The sequence below is a fragment of the Ischnura elegans genome, chromosome 7, assembly GCF_921293095.1.
Source record: "Ischnura elegans chromosome 7, ioIscEleg1.1, whole genome shotgun sequence".
NCBI classification, from domain to species: Eukaryota; Metazoa; Arthropoda; class Insecta; order Odonata; family Coenagrionidae; genus Ischnura; species Ischnura elegans.
Window position 1 is genome coordinate 63869390 of NC_060252.1, and position 20262 is coordinate 63889651.

The 20262-nt window shown below is 36.4% G+C and overlaps 2 protein-coding genes across 3 annotated transcripts in view; one reads left to right on the forward strand and one right to left on the reverse strand.

The window, feature by feature from the left end:
• Positions 1–8919, reverse strand: part of LOC124162835 (heat shock 70 kDa protein 4) — a 66093-nt gene extending 57174 nt beyond the window's left edge. The window contains exon 1 of one of the 2 annotated variants that reach the window (XM_046539502.1): positions 8647–8919. In XM_046539502.1, the coding sequence (XP_046395458.1) occupies positions 8647–8762 (116 nt within the window). In that variant the 5' untranslated portion in view covers positions 8763–8919. Of the gene's footprint in view, positions 1–6125; positions 6212–8646 lie in introns of those variants that run through there. The other variant, XM_046539503.1, reaches the window with a different exon arrangement.
• Positions 8920–9045: 126 nt separating this feature from the next.
• Positions 9046–18090, forward strand: LOC124162834 (serine/threonine-protein kinase PLK4). The gene is made up of 15 exons (XM_046539501.1): positions 9046–9265; positions 9393–9488; positions 9564–9774; positions 9901–10013; positions 14132–14224; positions 14298–14441; positions 14567–14710; positions 14783–15000; positions 15081–15987; positions 16118–16260; positions 16336–16451; positions 16717–16847; positions 16974–17144; positions 17227–17391; positions 17478–18090. The coding sequence occupies exons 1-15, from the start codon at positions 9227–9229 to the stop codon at positions 17709–17711; spliced, it is 2925 nt and encodes a 974-aa protein (XP_046395457.1). The 5' UTR covers positions 9046–9226; the 3' UTR covers positions 17712–18090.
• The last annotated feature ends 2172 nt before the right edge of the window (positions 18091–20262 follow it).

Genomic DNA, 20262 nt, shown 5'->3' on the forward strand with positions numbered 1-20262 from the left:
GAGTGAGGTTTTGGGCAATTTTGAATTTATTTGTTGTCAAATCTTATGAAAATATTTATTCCGCTAATATTTTTTGTTGAAAAATACCACTTTTCCAACTTCTAATAACAAAAAAGGGACACCAATTAGGTGACTGAGTTTTTAAATATTACTTAAACTATTCTCCCTCTTTCTGAAAATTAAACCTGAAGTTGCTTCCATGATTGATAGTGCTTCTATGATTTATTTTAGTGATGGTAGTAAAATGGCGGGCAACAGCACTTATGTTTCATGGATTCCCCCAAAAGGCGAGTTGAATTTGAGTATGGAAGTTCCTGTAAACCCCCTATCATTCTTTAAATTTAGCAGGCAATCTATTTTTAATATCCAAATTTTATAAATTGGCAACATTTTAGCAAATATATGGATTTACTATATATTTGCAATCAGACAAAAAACTAGTTGATTATGTACCAATTTGAAGAATGTGTACATACCTCCGACCTCTAAGCCTGATATTAAGCATTCCAGGCCTTCTCAATTGCAGTGAATGTGCAATCTGGCAAGGTGCACTGCCTTCCTATGATGGTCTTACACTCTGGTACTTGATTTAACACATCATTCAACATTATCCAGCACTAATCCAAATGTTTGGCCACATCTTTGACCTAGACTTATCATCTGGTGTCACGAAATTCACAAGAATTTAACCATCCTCTGTTTGACTGTTTGAACAACACAGCCAATGTACCATCTGCTTTCATACACAGCAGCGACATAATATCCAGACATATGATGAAATTGTATGGGAATTGGAGACATTTGGAGTTCAAGTCTTCTTTTGAGTTTGAGCACTTTCAATAAGTTAATTACTTTCATTGGAGTTCCAACTTTCATGTTGCCATGCTTTAGCTCTCAACACAGAGTAGACATCATTTAGACCATCAGTCTTAGACATTGAAGATTAGAGTTCTGGTGTGTTGACAACTGATTTTATGAATTAAGACATCCCTGGAGGTTGTGAAACTTTTTAGTTTGAATTTTCGTGGTTTAGGTAATGGAGGGTTTTGATACTTGCTTTACTGGAAAACTTTTGGAAGACAAATGTCACAAGACCACTTAAACTCAAGACCAAGGACTGTGCTACATAAGTGATCTTCGACTGGAATTGAAACGTAACTTACCCTGGAGAAGGGGGTTTCGTCATATCTCCTCTACAGGAACTGTCTCACCAGATTTTTAAGTTTGTCTCCTTCACAAGTGTGTACATTTGGAAAAATATGAATTCTTACAGTGATGCTGCAATCCATTTGGGGCACATTATAGACCACCCAGAAAAAGCTTAAGGGAAATTAGTGTGCAGACAGCAAGAAAATTTTAAATGGACAGCATAAAATCTAGGAAACCTGGTCAAAAGTTATACCCTTGATGTGTAGCTTTGGTTTCAAGTTTTGAGGACATTCAGGTTGAAGATGCACACTGCCCACCACAGAGTATCAAGCATGAAGATACATTGAAGCATGTTAATACAAGTTTTGGAAGTCTTAGATGTTCCCCAAATCAAAATTTCAAGAGTGAGTAAGAATAATAGATTAACAGATAAGAAGTTATAGCAGTCCTGCTACAACTTTATCTGTTAGTCTAAAAATTCACTCTTGCCAAGTAGTCAATTCACTTCTGGAAGAAAAAGTGAGCACATGCTTATATGTACCAGGGAATAGTTTTCATACTTTAGACAGAGTTAAAAAAGTGAAAATTGTTCTGATTTCAATGCAATGATAGAAGATCTCAAAAAATGTGAAGAATCAAACTGGGAAAAGCAGTTGTCAGTTCTTACACTGGTGCCAACAAGATGGACTATATCAAAAACTGCTGAAGTATGCTATGTAACTAAATAGCAAGTGAAGCAAGCGCGAGATCTGAGGAAAAGGAAAGGTTTGTACTTCCAGATGTGACCTGGAAAAAGGGAAAACAGCTAGCTGATAATATAAAAAAAAGTGTAATAAATTTTATCAAAGTGATGAGTTTAGCAGCATTTGTCCCAGAAAGAAAGGCACAGTGTTTGTTATTAATATTATTGAAGGCCAGATAGTGCATATTCACAAAGGATTACTTTTGTGTAACCTTTCAGAGTGGTACGTTATTTTTAAGCAGCAAATCCCCCAATTAAAAGTAGGTTTGTCAAATATATCCCAAATGGTGTGTGACAGTTGAAGCAAGAAGTATCCATTCAGTATGAGTTTTTACGGAACACCAGAATATTTTGCTTATGCTAGATGTACTTACTTCAGTTAAAATGGAATACAAAGATGCAATGATGTGCCTAGTTTATGACATTGATGACAATCGGTGTATGGTACACAGGTGTGAGCAGTGTTTAGGTATTTATTCTCAGAGAACACATGCATATCGCACAACTAACGTACCGTATAACTGAGAACATACAAGTAAATGTACATGATTATATAGACCGACTTGCCAATATGGTGAAAGAAATTAATATTATGTAATCATTTTACAGCTGTATCTCAGGCTAAATTTTTTAGAAGAATTGAATATCGATGAGGTCATAATTTCACTTGACTTAGGTGAGAATTTCTCTTTCATTGTGCTAGATCAATTTATAATCTTTGGATATTAAAAATAGATTGCCTGCTAAATTTAAAGAATGATAGGGTTTTACAGGAACTTCAATACTCAAATTCAATTCAGCCCGGGGGAAGCCCTGAAACATAAGTGCTGTAGCCCGCCATTTTACAACCATCATCACTAAAATAAATCATAGAAGCACTATCAACCGTGGGAGCAACTTCAGGTTTAATTTTCCTGAAAGAGGGAGGATAGTGCAAGTTTATTAAAAATTGTACCGTCCGTGTACTGAATCCATGTCAAAAATCAGATTGCAAAACATCAAGTTCATCATTGTTGGCAAAACTTTTTTTGACTGGTTTGAAAACAATTTTACCTATCACTTTCGATTGGGTGCCTGAAATAGAGATTGGCTGAAAGAATTTTGGATCTGTCTTTTTTATAGGATGGATCAGTACTTTTTTCCACATGGATGGAAATACAGAGTTATCAAAAGTGGCAAAATATTTTAAGAATGCGATCAAGGCATACCTAGATAGTTGAATAATCTTAATAGGAATGCCATCAGCATAATTGGCATTTGACTTACAGAACAATAAGCCATCAATCAGGGTCTCAGGAGTGTTACTCCTAAAGTAAAACCTGTTTTCACAGAATGACATAACCGAGGTTCGCAGCGGCAACATTAAGACTGACCATAGTTCACACAAAGAAGAAGATATGCCAGTCCAGAGTCATAATTGGCGGTAGAGACATTTTTACTCTAAATCAACTTCATAAAAGGCATATAATAATTATAAAAGAATTAAGGTGTCATACAGAAACATGAAGGTTGACCGCATTGGAATGTGAGAGGATTGGTCAAACAGTGAAACATCACGTACTGGGGGTTAATATTCTAACACCAATTTTTAACTCATGACACATCACAGGGATATGTGCGTAATTTTTAACCCTTAAACATCCAGTGAACAGGTAAAGGCATCAGAGAAATTACTAATCTACACCCAAAACAATTGTATGGGTTGTCTACCTATAGCCAGCACTAATGCAAAAGTCAGAATGGTTTTGAAAAACTTTTCTCGAGAGTTGAGTCTTTAAATTATTAATACCGTACTTACTCATGTAAGCTGCGCCCTCATATATCCCGCACACCCCCATTGGGCCGACTTACGAGGGAAAAAAATAAACTTCCTAATGCTGTTTGGGCGCAGTCTATTATAGGAACTCATGATTCATTGCTAAATCGATAATTTTACGTTTCCAAGACTAATAAGGTTAAATAATGTTAGAAATGTAATTCCTGCGACGGCTTCCCAGTTTCAATGCTAAACTCTGGGAAAATAAAAGATAAGAATTTGAGGGAAAATGGAATGCGGCTTACATTAAAATTTGGAGGATTCCTGTAAGTAGTGCACTCCATTTTTTCACTGACATTTCCACAAAAAAAGGTGTGTGGCTTCTACGGGTAAATTTGGCAAGGACCTGAAATTTTTTTAATTCATTTTCAATAACCTAATAATTAACGAACAAAATCGAATTTTGGCAGCTACAGTCAACCACTAGGAATTTCATTCAGACACCTAAGGCTTTAACAAATAGTAAAGAGAGTATTTTTACCTTAACTATATAAGTAGCAAAGTGTTACTGTGCACCACCATATGAGGACAAGAGGCATATAGAATAAAAAATACCAAGAAAGTGAAGGTAAGAACAAGATGATTAAAACTAGACCTTCCCTCCGCTTTCAGAGTCAATCGAATTTTAAATTATCACAAGAACTTCATGACAGAAAAACCAATGGGAACATGGATACGAATAAATCTCCAGAACAAGTGATTTCTTTAATGACTCCTTTTAACCAGTTATACAACAATTTACCCATGCACGAACGCTAGTGATGCAAGCTGCCATCATCTGACCAGCATATGGTAGCATTTGGGCATGTAAATCCACAACCAAGGATGGCCTATAATGCAGTATGGGATAGAAAGAACCCTGATAGAATTTTCATCATCATTACTGTTTTCTCTAATTGAGGTGGAAACCTCCATTAGAATAACCTGGAAATAGGCTAGAAACTCAGAGGCACAACCTAAAGTTACTATTTAGCTTTGCAATGTAAATAAATATGATCAAAACCTGACCCAAAATAAGGTTGATGGCCACTGAAGAGTGACTGACACAAACAATTCTCTCCACTCCAACAATACTCCAATGGTAGATGCACAATAATATTCCCAGATAAATAATGAATTCTCTCAAGCCACCTATCCACAACTGCGTCCACTGCTGAGTTTGACCAATATTCATGGTCATCATCATCCACATTAGGTTGTTGAAATTTGCATAATAAATTGTTTAGCACAAAGGTAGCTTAGTGATTTCATGTCTAATAATATCGATTATGAAAATCACTATCGTAGACTTCATAACATTAGAAAATATCATCCTTGTCAAAAAATCATATTATTACCATATGCTCAAATTCAAATCCCTGGTGGTGTGTAGTGTGGTATACTACTGTAAACAAAAACATAACCAGCGAAATACAAGTATGAAAATATCCAGGACTGTGCAATACCTGGTAAAAGAACAGGACATTCTCTGTTATTATCCCAAAAAAAGGTAATTATGGACTAATAAGTACACTGCTGCCAAAACTTCTAGATAATTAATGCTCAAAATGCAATCAGAGATTGCAATAAGCTAAGTATGAGGTTAAATAATCTGTAATGCATGTTGACTTCTTACCCCTACAATAGTTGTCTGCACAATATGTAAATACCAATGCGTAAGCAGCTATACAAAGATGCCATACATATGGGAAGTTGTTTCTCACTTATTTAGAGATAAAACACTCATATTATGATGGAATCGTCTTGCTTCCTGAAGAAAAAAAAATCTATGCAGCCCTGAATATAATTATTGTCACCTGATGCAAACAAAAGCATCCAATTCTTGTTTTGCATGGCACCTAAACCAACCTCATTCAAAATGCTTTCACTAAATGGCTATTTCATTCCCGAACGTTGACTAGGGATGATCAGACAATAATTTGAAACTTATAACAGCCATGTAAATACATAAACTGAATTTAGACTAAGTGGATGGTATGAATACATCAACTATCAGTATATACAGTTATTATCCATCCAAGGCACATCCAGTAACAAAGCCTCGTTTACCAAAGACATGTGAATGAATGTGAATCTCTATCAAGCAGGAAAATGTAGTTGCCATTCCATATTCAGTACCCAATAATCACTTTAAATGATACACAGGATCTAATTTTACGAATATTATTGATTGAGGGCTGATCAGGTTGCAACTATGAAATGAGTAACTTCCATTTAATTTCCCCAGGAAAATAAATCAAGAAAGTATGACTCAGTTTCTAACACATAGCAGGAAAATATTAATAGTTTTTAGTAAAGCTAACAGTAATCAAAATTAAAATATTTTCAAAAAGTAAATATTTTAATGATGAAAAAATCACTTGACTAAAGAGTAAACTCACTAAAACTCTACTTAATCGACAAATCTCATTTTTATACCAATAGGTCTCATCCAATTGTAATCCAGATGCAGCGAGAACAAAACCTACGACCAAATTTCCGACCGACATAAGCGATGATAGACGAATACTGGCAAATGTATCGCGATGGTCAGCACTCTACCCACAAAACAGCCTGACATCACACACAGTTTCATCGACACTTATCGGCATGCTACTGTTGAAAGTACTTGGCAATAGAGACCTAAGAGATTCGAAAAGGCCTCTTAGCGACTTCAGCTCCAATGTTCTATGAGTTTAAGCACAATGAGTTATAGATTTATAGCCTGCCTCGACACCTCAACCGCTTCATATCGCAAGCCCACAAGTTCATCAAGTAGAAACAAAACGAGAACGAAATGATACACGATGTCAGAAAATAAAATGTACCGTCACATTTGCCGCAAGAACACCGTTTCTACGCCTAAGTTGCGGATAAATTTTTTCTCACTTCCTCATTGTCTAAGTTATCTTTTGCACCACGCGCTGAACCTTTCACATAGATTAAGAGCCACCTACAACGGCAAGGCAGTTTTACTACGCGCTAAATATTGATCTTACCTCCTGCGGCACCACGTATAACCTATACCTCAACACCCACAACTCAACGACGTAAATTGCGTTGCAATGATAGCAAAGAAAATGCGGTTGAACGCAGCGGGAAAGCTGATCGGAAAATAAATACCTACGCATCGTTAAACAACCGCAACCAGACGATACATGCGTATACAATAAGTAAAAAAAAATACTATACGCAAACGGAATGTATACATGAGCGATTCTCCTCGGATATCAACACGGTAAAACTCGGTTAAGGCCGCTATACACGGTGAATGATCATGCGAATGAAATCATTCGCCGTGTATTACGGAAAAATTCGCGAATGAACCGTCATGCGCATGATCATTCCGTGAAAGTTAGAACATATACTATTTTGCTCGCATGAACCTGTGAATGATCACGCGATCATTCAGTATGATGATGTATAGTGGCCTTTAGACAGGAATAATGAGTAAGTTTTTTTAAACTCGTTTAAAACACTACTAGGAGCAGTAGCATACCACCTTTTGGTAACGTTGATCTAATTTTACGAAGCTGGGAGTCATTGTCCCACCAATTATGCAACGGAGCTGACTCCACGGCCCTCATAACATTGGGCCCCGTAAGTACATGGGAAATATTAAGGTGATTTACCATAAATAAACAGAAAGAGCATCGATGAATAGCTATTCTGGCTGACATGCAAAAACAGCATGTAATTATGCCAATTTGAACTCCCAAAAATGCCTAGCAAATATACGAAAAAATTCTCATTTGAATAGACCTCTTTATGCATTAACCGCACAACTAGCCAAAAAATTGGTGCCACGACAGATCGTTGTAAACACAACGGAACTTGAAGGCAGAGATAAAATTAAATTATTCATCATCCAAAACAGCTGAAAAATTTAACGTGGAAACTGTTGGTACATAGTAGCGGTAACGATTCTTGATCGACAAGTCAAAAATCATTTTACATTTGGCACGATTCCATTACGAAACGACGGACAAAGGAGCATCGCATGGGCGTTACCATTCGCATGATAATAATGTAAAACCTAACTAATATCATTCTAATTAATTTCAACAACTACCAAATAAAATGCATACATTAGAAATAATGCGAGAAATTGCTTAAAAAACAGTAAAGTATCACAGAAAGTTCCGAATATATGACGGAACTGTTTGCAAGGAGAAATTAAATGAACACACCAGCTAACTCCAAAAACATCAGTACCGAAAAATTCTACATCGACTCAGATGATTAAGCCTCCTATTATTTTATCGAAAAACTAATGATTACCTTAAAAAACGATGCACCTTACAAGATTTTTTCATCATTATACACTATAGCTGACTAAGGAATCAATTCATGGATGACGGCGTGGATTGATTAGAACATACGCGCACGGGCTTAAAATTACCCCACATGTATAATAAGATACTTGATGTACCCAATTAATAAAATACCAGTTAGCACCTTCAACACACTAAGAACTACTCCGTCTCCCGCATGGCTGAGGTAACAGGATGTTACACTTTTTCGACTGTGGTACGACATAACACATAACTCATACAGTACACTCTTAACGTAAAATATTCTAAATAATATTCCAAACATGTGGTGAATTAACAACCTAATTGAGGATACTAATGAGCGTTTGACAACCCGGCATAGTGAGAAAATTCTAGAACGGATTATCTGTTAACAAAAATTAATCAACATAATGGATATGGAATATGTAAATATTCCTAAAAATATGTTTTTCACGAAATTTCAACCCACTGTTATCGCTGCATTTCATTATTCCCAGAAGCTGGACAACAACAAGGTAACTAGGTCAGGGTACCTGCATAATGGATCCGGAGTAAACAATTAAACGCGTACATTTAAACCCAAAATATGAGAAGAAAAGGTGTGACCTAGCCATGCTAACGACACAAATACAAAAAAATTTATTGGTAAGATCAGATATACTTACGGTGTGGCTCGCAGACTGTAGTCATTGGCAATTGTTTCGATGCCACCAGCACGAGCCACAGCGACATAACAGGACTCGTTTCCAAAATCTATTCCGATTACCGACATAGCAGCCATCTCCAAAAGATAGTCCAACAAAACACTTTTAAAACAACTCACACGACACAAGTACGATCGACAGACTGAATCCACAGTCTTTCACACGAGAACAATCATTCACCGGTCAGTGGACGAACTTTCGAGAGAACAGGCACATGTGAGAACGGCTCGCTTTCGTTCTAGAGTCATCTATGCTGCCGTCCGAGAGATTGGGTAGCGAGTCTCACCAAGTTTTGTCGAAGCTAAGCAACGACATTTTCTATTGGCCTGTTCGTAATTGTAGCAACCAACCATGGCTAATGTTACAAATATTACCGGTAAACTTCAAATAAGTTTGTTGTCACTTTTAGTGCACGTGTTTACATTTTTATTATTGAATATTTGTTTTTGTAATGAATATTCGAATATTATTTCTATGCAAAAAGCCATCATCATCTTTACTGAATTCTTGTTAACGGGAAAGTCGTGACTTGAGGCGTTTAATGGCCTCTAATCAATCAAGTTTTGGCGAGCAAATTGAGGTGAGATGAAATAAAATTGATTCTCAGAATACCTTTGTCGTACCTCTCACCATAATTTCCTCGAGTATAAAAGATCTCTGTTATTAAACTATCATATTTTATGTATTAAATATAATCTTTCTCATAGGAGTATGAAGTCCTCAATTTGCTCGGTAAAGGAGGCTTTGCCAGCGTTTATCGGGCGAAATGCTCGAAAAGTGGACTGGAAGTGGCAATTAAGATGGTTAGTCAATAATATATATCAATATAGTATTTCCAGTTATAATTATCTTGTGGCTAAATATGTGAATGATTACAGATTGATAAAAAATTGATGAAAGCCGCAGGGATGGTTGAAAGAGTCCGTCAAGAGGTAGCAATACACTCACGCTTGAAGCATCCTGCCATTCTAGAGCTATACACCTTCTTTGAAGACTCTAACTATGTTTACCTTGTTCTTGAGCTTTGCCATAATGGAGAACTTCAGAGATACTTGAAAAACAGCAACAAAATAATTTGTGAAGAAGATGGTATGTGCCATGTTATATTTGAAAATAATGCAGTATCCTTATTATTTAGGCTAGAAAAAGAATTAGTATTAGAAGTTGCAATTCTGTCCGTCTCCTATACGATACTGAAAATGTTTTCCGTTTTAGCATGCCATACTATAAGGCAAGTGGTTGAAGGCCTGCTGTATTTGCACTCTCATAACATTTTGCATCGAGATATGACGTTGGCGAATCTACTTCTCACCAAGGACATGCAAGTTGTGAGTATGTTTTAAATGTATTTCCGCGTTTTATGAAATGCAAGCTGTTATTTTAATTCAACGGCTTGAACCACTTTATAACGGCATACAAATGATACATAAAACGTGGCAGAAGATAGTTATTGGAACATTATGTCTCCATTATAAATTCCTTTGTATTATGATAACATACACTGTAAATTATTACTTTAACCATTGGTAACAGTAAATATATTGGAAAATAGACCTAAAACAAATAATGATTAAGCAATAGCAATAAATAAAGTAGATATGAGCATTTCAAATAAATAAATAACTGGACAAAATTTACAATAGGTTGTATAGATGTAAAACAATAAATAAATTATTAATGTATCATAACTATGGGGTTAGTCGTAAGTCACGAAACGCCCAGGAGACAGCTGCAAACCTGGGAACTGCGGAAAACAACAACGAGAAATATACTTGGACTTGGTTAGTCGTAAGTTGAGTCAAAAACCAGGGAGCTAATACCAGAGCCAGTCTAAGGTTTGGAGGGTCGCGTCATGTCTGCTATCAATTTCTATCCATTTCGATCGAGTAGTATTGTAGCAGGAAGCATAAAAAATATGCAAGAATCATCTATGTGTTATACATTTGACTCTCTAGTTCCATGACATTACCATGGATACAAGGAGGGTAAGTAGGAAGCAGGAAAGTCTGAGTCCATTGATTACTCCTTGTCCGATATACCACTTTCTGCGTGTCTGAAGTTGAACCTTGCTGGTATTCTAATGTTAGAAGAGACGGCATCATCAAAGCTATCATTGTCAAAAGCATTATTATGAATTAGGATGTCAATTTTCAATTACCATTTTACTTAAAATGTCATCAGCTATTACTGTATTTAGGTTCTTCATGCCATCAACTGCTCTTGAATTTTTTCAGTTTACTCATTTTATTGCACCTTCCAAATATTCGAGAACCAATTTACAATGAATTACAGAGATAAATGACAGTGTATTTTCATTTTCATCAAAATATAAAGATGTACAGGCATCCCCCGAGTTACGTAAGAGATGCGTTCCGGCAGACTATGCGTAAGTCGAAATTTACGTAAGTCGAACCTTTGCGTTGGCGCTTCAGAGATTGCTGTATAACAAGTTGTATCGTACAGGAATGAGCGCAACCACATACGCCACCACATCCATCGCTAGAACTGCAAATTTTCACGTTGATTGCTGACTTGGGATTTATGAGCGATTTTTCTACAGAAATTAATGAAATTTCCTTCGAGGAATGACAAAAATGGGTCACTTTGTTATTTTTAGCACGTAAAAAACTCTATAACTATTCGATATTTTTTCTACCATTGGTTGTACGAGCGAATATCTACTTCTTCGCGCTCGCATTCGAAAATTAACGTAATCATTTGAAATACGGTTATCGCTTACGTAAGTACGGATTTACGTAAGTCGAGACATACGTAACTCGGGGGATGCCTGTAATTACTCCATTATCATACATGCAATAATAACAACATAACAATAATGTTTGGTGACAAGATGGCAATAATATGAGAAGATGATATAATGAATATGTACTCAGTGTACCATAAATAAGTGACACCATCATCCTGAATTATAAATCAAGTGATCATATTGTTACTAGGTGGCAATGGCACAGCGAGGGGGGGTTTGGGGATAAAAACTGCCCCAGAGCTCAGAGAAATTTTTAAGTTTAATCCATTTCACTTAATTGGATTAATGTTACTTATAGAATAGTGTAAATGTTAATAAAATATCCCTCAGAAGACCGCAAAACTCACCATTTTGAACCAAGTATGTAAACATTTTTCTAGGGGAGGGCCCCCGCACCTCCCGCTAACCCTGGCTGGTATTCCACACCCTCAGACACCCCAGTGTTTTGCGCCTAAAAATCCCCCTAGTCTTCATTCCTAGCTGCGCCCCTGCAAGGTGGGGTTATGATATAATTAGCGAAAAATAGGAGTAAATGTAAAGGGTAAGATAAAGAAATTATTTAAACAGAAATAAAAACTAAAATTGCGATGTTCAAATAGCTAACTGATAATGCCTACATATGCATGTCCATGGAGAAAGAAAACTGTTTTTGGCAGAAATCAGCATGCAGGCTGACAGAATGCAAAGTACAAGCATGAAAACCAATGAAATACCATCATAATGAATCGTTATTTGAAGGATCCTAGAGATTCGGCGGTAATGTCATTACCGCTAAACGTGTGGACTGTATGAATGCCCATGCAACATCACTGTGGGAGTAGAAGGGATGGTTTTCCCAAGTTGGGAATCTGAGACATCGTCAGGCAGCAAATGTTCCGCCCAAAATGAGGAGCTAACAATATGGCATTGACGTAGGTACAGTATGGTCTATTCAAGATGCATTACCTTAGAATACCGGCATATCAGTAAGTACTAGGGAGAAAAAATGAATAAATTGTAAAATAGAAGACATATTATTCAGCTAGACATTCAGATTGTGACAAATATGAACGATAACGCTGTTAAAATGACAAAATTTCTCTTATTACATAGCAAGGTATTGAGGCATTCATGTAAGAAGTTCATTATTAATAACACTGAAATTTTGTGTAAAAGTTGCTTCTGCACTGAGCAATATGAAGAATCGTTTGAAAGTATAAAAAATTATGCAGAGGAGCATGCAGCAAATTTTTCTTAGTATAAATCACTGCTGAGTTAACCTGATTACTGTGGATTCCTGCTGTGAGGAAGATCATAAATGAGTGGGAGGGTCGGGTTGAATTGCCTACAAGTGGCTTTTGGGTCTCAGTATGGTTCTCAGGCAGGGCCTGAATACCACCAACCATTGCTACCTCAGAGGTCACTTCCCTTCCTCCGCATTGGCTTAAGCTAACATTCATTCGTTTGCATTAAAAAATCCACGCCTACTATACCCAACATTATTTAATCTACGTATGAAAATACTTGTCAGCTTCACTCAACGTTTGGCATGAAAGAGTTAAACTTCTTTCTTGAGCTGAATAAACCTTGAATATCATCATCATCATCATTGGTCAACAATCCTAGGATTGGTTTGACGCAGCTCTCCACTCTATTCTCCTTTCAGCTAATCTTTTCACACCTACGTATTTCTTCTCTTTCACATCTCTCTTCACTTGTTCCATATATTTTGTTCGAGGTCTTCCTTTTCCATTCTTACCTTCCACTTGTCCTTCGACGATTGTCTTCATCAGGCCATCATGTCTCAGGATGTGGCCTATAAGGTTGTTCCGTCTTCTTATTAAGGTTTTCAAGAGGCTTCTCTTCTCTCCTACTCTTCTTAGGACTTCTTTGTTACTAACTCGGTCAATCCATTTCATTTTCATCATTCTTCTGTAGCACCACATTTCGAAGGCCTCTATCCTTGCTTTCTCCGCTGCGGTCATTGTCCATGCCTCACTTCCGTATAGGAGCATACTCCAGATGTAGGATCTTATAAATTGTTTCTTTACTTCCATACTTAAGTTTCCTGCTGTAAGCACCCGCTTTTGTGACGTAAGTGGGTGTATGGGTTTTTTTTCAATACCCCATTGCAAACTACTTAGATCTTCACCCAAGTTTAATATTTTGAGGCGCTAGTAACATTAATTTTTGTTAAAAACATGCCCATATATTGTTTTTAATATTACTTACTAGAATTCGCTGAATATTCAGGAGTTGGCAACCTTGAGATCTGTTATGACTTCAATTATTTCTATTGAGTTTCTCATTTTATATTTTCCCTGTGGTTGCCGATATGCCTATTTCCAATGTGTATGATAGACGTCTAATTCCTTGAATTTGATAATTCCCGTGGACATTAGGACCTAGGCTGGGAAAGTATAATGTCCCTTTTATTTGTGATCTGCGAAAAATAATTTTCTCTGGCTGATAATAGAGCTATTAATATCTGATAAAATTCCTATGGCTCAGTTTTATTCTTGGCAGTGCTTAGACGAGTAATTAAATTTGCAAGTGAATTATGGTCAGTTTTTGTCTTTGATGATAACTGTGGCCTTTTTGTCTATCTAATTCTTAATTTCTTTCTACATAAAGTTATAGTTATTGGTGAGTATGTACTTGTTGATATCTTTTATGATGTGTTTTTTTTACATATTGCAGAAAATTGCGGACTTTGGGCTGGCAACACAGCTGACACGACCAGATGAGAAGCATTTAACCATGTGTGGCACACCTAATTACATCTCTCCAGAGGTAATGATTATCTTTGTTGCTTGCATGGTATTAATCCCCGTTATCAGATTCAAAACTCTCTGTATTTTTTTAGGTTGCAACCAGGAGCTCACATGGTTTAGAAGCTGACGTTTGGGGTGTTGGTTGCATGCTCTACACTCTTTTGGTTGGCCGACCTCCATTTGATACAGATGCTGTTAAGAGCACTCTTACCAGGGTGGTGATGGATAACTACCAGGTAAAGAATTATCTCCCGCTGAAATAGCCTTAAGAAAATGGTTGAAGTGGATGTGGTTTGGACTTGCATCTAATATTAAACTCACGTACTAAGTATCTTATTCATGCTGGTGAAATTATTTTTAGCTGCCTTGCCATCTCTCTGTGGAAGCTAGGGATTTGATTGACCTGCTTCTTAAGAAAAATCCAAAAGAAAGGATTAAATTAAGAGAGATACTGGAGCACCCATTCATGAAAAAGAACCAGAAAAATTATGAGTATTTACAAAAGGTAAGCCTCATTGAGCTCTTGTTTTTATTTATTTTCAATGGATATCACATGATAGAACTTATTATCTTGTAGAAATGGATGGTCCAAGGTGAGGATGACAGTGGAATGTGTACTATGTCAACTGATGCCTACCCTGGTAAAGAAAGTATTAAGAGTGGCTCAGCTTCCTCCAAATTTGACCCGGTTTCTGGTAATATTATCTCTTTGTACTCTGAGCAACTTGGAAGAGTTCACATCAGCTCACGTGATGAGGCAAATGTTTCCTCTCTTCCAAAGCTAGGAAATGGAAGGTAAGTGAAAATTTTTTTTTCTTTTAAGAATCATCACTTATGATTTTTTTTCTTCAATTTTCAAATTTTCATTATTTCAGAGCCAAGGACTCATGTGGTGCCATGGATACATGCATGAATTCTCATCATGGTGTGAATAAAATGGAGGGAGGAAGTGTACATTGTCCCAGTGAACACGAACCTCTCCTGGTGAGTCGCTGTGGAACTTTGAGTGCACACAATACATGTGTTAATTCTCAACAAAGTAATCATACCTCTCATGTTTCTGGATGTTGTGCTTCAAGTAATCCTACGCTAATGTCTAGAGGACACACTTGCCATTCAATTTGTCAGGGTTGCTCAAATCACGAGCAACTACATTGTTTGAAGACTTCTTTGGTAATCAATTCTGAAAATCCTGAAGTTTTCAGGCAACCTGCTCAGAATTGTGGTAGGTCTTGCTACTCAGACGGGTTGCTGTCATGCCGAATGGCTAACAATGGACGAAAGAATGGAGTGTCTGAATGTGGTGCAACTGAATCCCGGTGGAAATCAAGCCATTCTTGCTCTTGCCCAAATAAAGACTGTCATGACAGCATGTTCAGCAACATGAAAACTTCTTTGACCCATCAGCATTTCCACCATAAGTGGCCAGACCCAGACATAAATGATCATGCACATGAGGTCAAACATGATGTGCTTCAATTAGGTTTGTTTCAGAATAGTTGTGGTGTACCTAATGACAAAATTAGTTGCTCTGAAAATGGTGGATTAAGGGAGGACAGTAAAGTTCAAAGAAGGGTCAAAGAAGATCCACAGCTGTCACCTCATCTCAATGGTCTTGCCCCTCCTCTTACAACACACCGTTTGCAGCCCACTCGTCATCGGACGAAAAATGCTGTTTTGAGTATTTTAGATTCTGGAGAAGTATGTATTGAATTTGTGAAGAAAAGAAGTGGCGAAGAAAAAGTCGTCGAAGTGTGCAGGATCTCAGCAGATGGAATGCGGGTAAGTGTGGCAGTTTCTAGGAGTGGATTACACAACACGAATATGAAGCACTGAAACTTATTTTTTTAATTACACTAAGGATGAAATTGTTTTCATTATTGTTTTTCTAATATATAATTCGAATTTGCAGGTAGTTTTGTATCATCCCAATAACGGGAAGGGCTGTTTACTAGAAAATGCACCTCCGGACCTCCCAAAACAGGGAACGGATGCAATTTATAGCTATGAAAGTCTACCTCAAAAGCACTGGAGAAAATATTTGTATGCATCAAGGTAAGAAGTTTTCGTGTTGTTCTTGTCATTGTGTATATTTGTTACCTGTTGCTAACACTCCTATTTTTCATTTAGATTTGTCTGCCTAGTTAAGGCGAAAACCCCGAAAGTGACCTTCTACAGTGAAAAGGCCAAATGTCTGCTGATGGAGAACTCTCCTGATCCAGACTTTGAAGTCTGCTTTTATGAAGGTTAGTTTGAATAGGTTACAAACAGTTCACCATTTGAAAAAGGACACATTTTGTTTTGGTTAAGTTCTAATAGTGATGCATAAGTTGTGACAGCTGCTAAGTACAGCTGAGAAGAATGCAATTATGTATTCACATGCTAAATTGGCTCAGTATTACTATGCTTAATAGTGTGAACGTTTATGAATCATGTGTTATTGTTCTCATCTATTTATCCTTATGGGTATATATACTTTCTCCTAAGTTGAATATGGTCATTCTCTTTCAGGGGGAAAAGTCGTTAAGTCAGGAGATGAAGTTAAAGTACTTGATTCTTCAGGAAGGTCAACTTCTTTTAAGCTGAATCAGAAAGATTATCTCCCCATTGAAGTTAGCATCATGTGGCGGCATTTTGAGCAGGTATAACAGCTATTTTTTAATCCATCGCAGCTCCAATTTGAAGTTGGGAAATGTTCTTATCAACCGTTTATTTATTCATGTGCAGCTCTTTTCATGCATTCCAATTGGCCTAATTTATAATTTCAGTGCTATAAACATTGCACCTCAATGGAAAAAAACTTGTCTGACTTGACCACGCTGGATGGAGAGCAGTGCTTCCCAATAATTGTTGGAAGGAGGCCGAGAAACAAAAATGTTTTTCGTGACAAGGAAAATGTTGCATCCAACAGTGTGACTCTTTCTCCACCTAATGGAATGGTATTGGTGTGCATAATTTTGCTGGAGTTTTTAATCAATTGTCAATATTCATGCTAATTTAATCAAATCATTTTCAATCCAGTTTCAGTCTTTTGAAACATCTTCAATGAATTCCATGCTGGTGAATCCTTCGTGTGTAAATGGTGGCACATCAGTCTTCAAGTCACATTTGAAACCTGTGCGTGATAATGGGATAGTAGAGCCAGTTAAGCAAGTCCATGTGCCTAACATTGGTCTTGCATCTCAGGTAAGTGATATCATAGTTTTTTTTATAGTTGTCAAGGAAAAACTCGAGCAATTTATTAGCTGAACCATTTATTTTTTCAAACACAGTTTTCCTCTGGAGATCTCCGGGTGGAGTATTTAGATGGATCGCAAATCACCATCAGCTCCAGCAAAGCCACAACAGACTATATTGATAAAGATGGAAGGAAAGTATTATACCAACACAAGGACTTGTTGCCCTTCCACGTGAGAGAAAAATTAGCCCTTATGCCCAAAGTCATTGATCACCTGATGAATGGACAAGAAAAAAGATCTAATAGTAAGACACGTGGAATTAGATGAATTGTATAAATATTTTTTAATGATGTGAATTTTGTAAAATGTGTAAATAAGAATGTTATTGAATCCGTCCAAGAATAGTTTGTTTTAAAGCCCACTTGGTGAAGATAGTACTGATAATTTGTGTTGGGAACATGTGGCTTTGTGCTGAACTTTGACAAGATTGGCTTGTGCAATGGCCTGTTAATGATATGTAATTGGTGAGTGTGCAATTTTGTATTCATTCAGATTTTAATTGCAGTTATCAAATTAAGACTGTTATGCCAATATGTAAATCCCTGTAATAAATTACGTTTAACTTATGAAATGGAATAATTTCCATGATATTTTAATGAGCATGTATGATTTACATGTATTTGGAATGAAATATATAATTTTGTTAAGGTAATTATCTATTTTTGTTTTCAAAATATAAATGAAATAGTATGTTTCATTGTGTTTTCAATATAAAGGGAACGTGAAAGTCACTAACCTACATTTATATTTGTTACTTAGGGGATTCTTCAAGCTTAAAGTATGAATTTGAGTTTTTTTTTTGTTGGTGACGAAAATACTATTGGGCCATCATTTTCACTTAGTTTTTTCCATAAAAATTTCAATTAGACGACCACCTACTCCATGTTTCCTCTTATACAGCAGTCTTTGTAATCTGATGAATAATTAATGTACTATAGTACATATTTATACTACTTCAGTGAAATCCATGGTTATCAAAGTTCATCTTAAGAGCTAATTAACAGAAGAGAATTCTGGGAATACAATGAACATTATTGGGAATGAGAATAAAAATGGCTAATCAGATTAAAGTTCAATATAAGGTAAGTATTGACTTTAGGCTATGAGAAGCACCCAAGCAAGTTGAAATAATCCAAGGAAACACTTACCTAGAGAATTATTTCACTTTAACTAATTTTTATGATACAATAATGTGTATAGTCAAAACTCTCTATCGCTTTTCCATTTCGTTTTCCTGGGGGTGATGTACATATCAACCGCAGAAAATAAAGGACTTCCACACAAATTCAAAGTAGAAAGCATACTTTCATCTTTCCTTTTCATCCTAATCTGCACAGGACTGGAACAGGAAGGATTTTGCAATTACCTTTTTTTTAAATGTCCATCCATATTAAAACGATAATGTATTGAGCATACATCTAGTAAATTCTAAATGAATGAGAATTGATTTTTCTTTTCCTTGTCAATGAGATTATCTAGTATTCACAGATTGCAGGCATCGTTGTTGTAGTATCTTATTTCTTCTCGACTCTTTCAGTCCGCAGTATTGAGCAAGATATAATGCATGCACAGAAGTCGTCACATGAAATAATCTGCCATGTGAGTTTGGTGCTCAAGATAGCAATATGATTTGATAGTAGATTTTGGGTCAGAAACGATGAACATATATCATTCTGTCTCTAGAACTTGTTTCGTGACTATGAAACATTTTGGCATTTTCAAAAATGGCACTGAATCCACTCATTTATTTTACCCAAAACTGATATAACTACTCCTTATGACTTGTTCGAATTCCTGTTCATGGGATTTGATTTGCGTAATGCAGCTAAGTCATTTTAACATTTTATGGATGATGTTTTATGCTGTTTCGATAACTGTTTTGAGTACACAGATGAAGCGTAGATCACTTAGCCTGCCACTCCCACAGAGAGGAAGTGTTTCTCTCAAACTGGAATAATTGGTATTAGTTGAATCTTTCGCCTTCTACCTCAATTTTATATTCATTCATCACCTATTTCAAGCCACTATTTTCTTCATCCATCAACCTTTCCACCCATCAGAGTTATTCCACTCAATTTGCTCTAATAACATAACTCCATGCACCCTGAATCCTTCTACCTTAACCTTTTCCTGCCAGTGCCTGCGAAAGGAAAATGTTTTCAAGCATGAAAATAGCCGCAATAGGGCAGCATGATAATATTTTAAACTTATCTGTCAGAGCTTTTTTTTATTTTTGGAGGAGTTATCAAGGTATTCTTGTCACTATGATTTGGGTCCTAATTCAATGGGGCTCCAGGCAATTACCCCAGCCCACTAGGCTAGACCCCATAACCCTTTCTTAGAACGAGTTCACGGTCATCTTATTGCATTGAGGTCATTTTTGAAGCATAGTGGAATTTTAAACATATTTATAGCGTTTACTATAACAAAGTTAGTTAACACAAGGTACTAAAACCTTTACTCTAGAACTCTGTTAAAAATACATAAAACTAAAATTTAGTTTATAATTACCTACACAAGGAACATAATTCATTTCAAAATATCAGAAAATTGGAATATGCAACAAACTTTTCGGAGATCACCCTACCAACTTAATCTGTACATTTCGGTTTCTCAGAGAAATAAACATTTTTAATAAAGTCTAATTATGCACACTCTTTGAATGAAGACATCAGATGCAGTGGATTACTTTATACATAACTTTTGTAATTAAATCACACAGTAGTGGTGCAAAATGACCCAGCCGTCGACGCACCCTAAATCCAAACACTACTACTACAACAAACTTTTCTTTGCATAAATCATTGACAATTAGACC

Bases quoted from the DNA above. Each gene is read 5' to 3' on its own strand.
- LOC124162834 (XM_046539501.1), top strand. From the start codon at position 9,227: ATGGCCTCTAATCAATCAAGTTTTGGCGAGCAAATTGAG. The intron at 14,225-14,297 runs GTAATGATTATC...GTATTTTTTTAG, and splicing joins CTAATTACATCTCTCCAGAG to GTTGCAACCAGGAGCTCACA. The intron at 14,711-14,782 runs GTAAGCCTCATT...ATTATCTTGTAG, and splicing joins ATTATGAGTATTTACAAAAG to AAATGGATGGTCCAAGGTGA.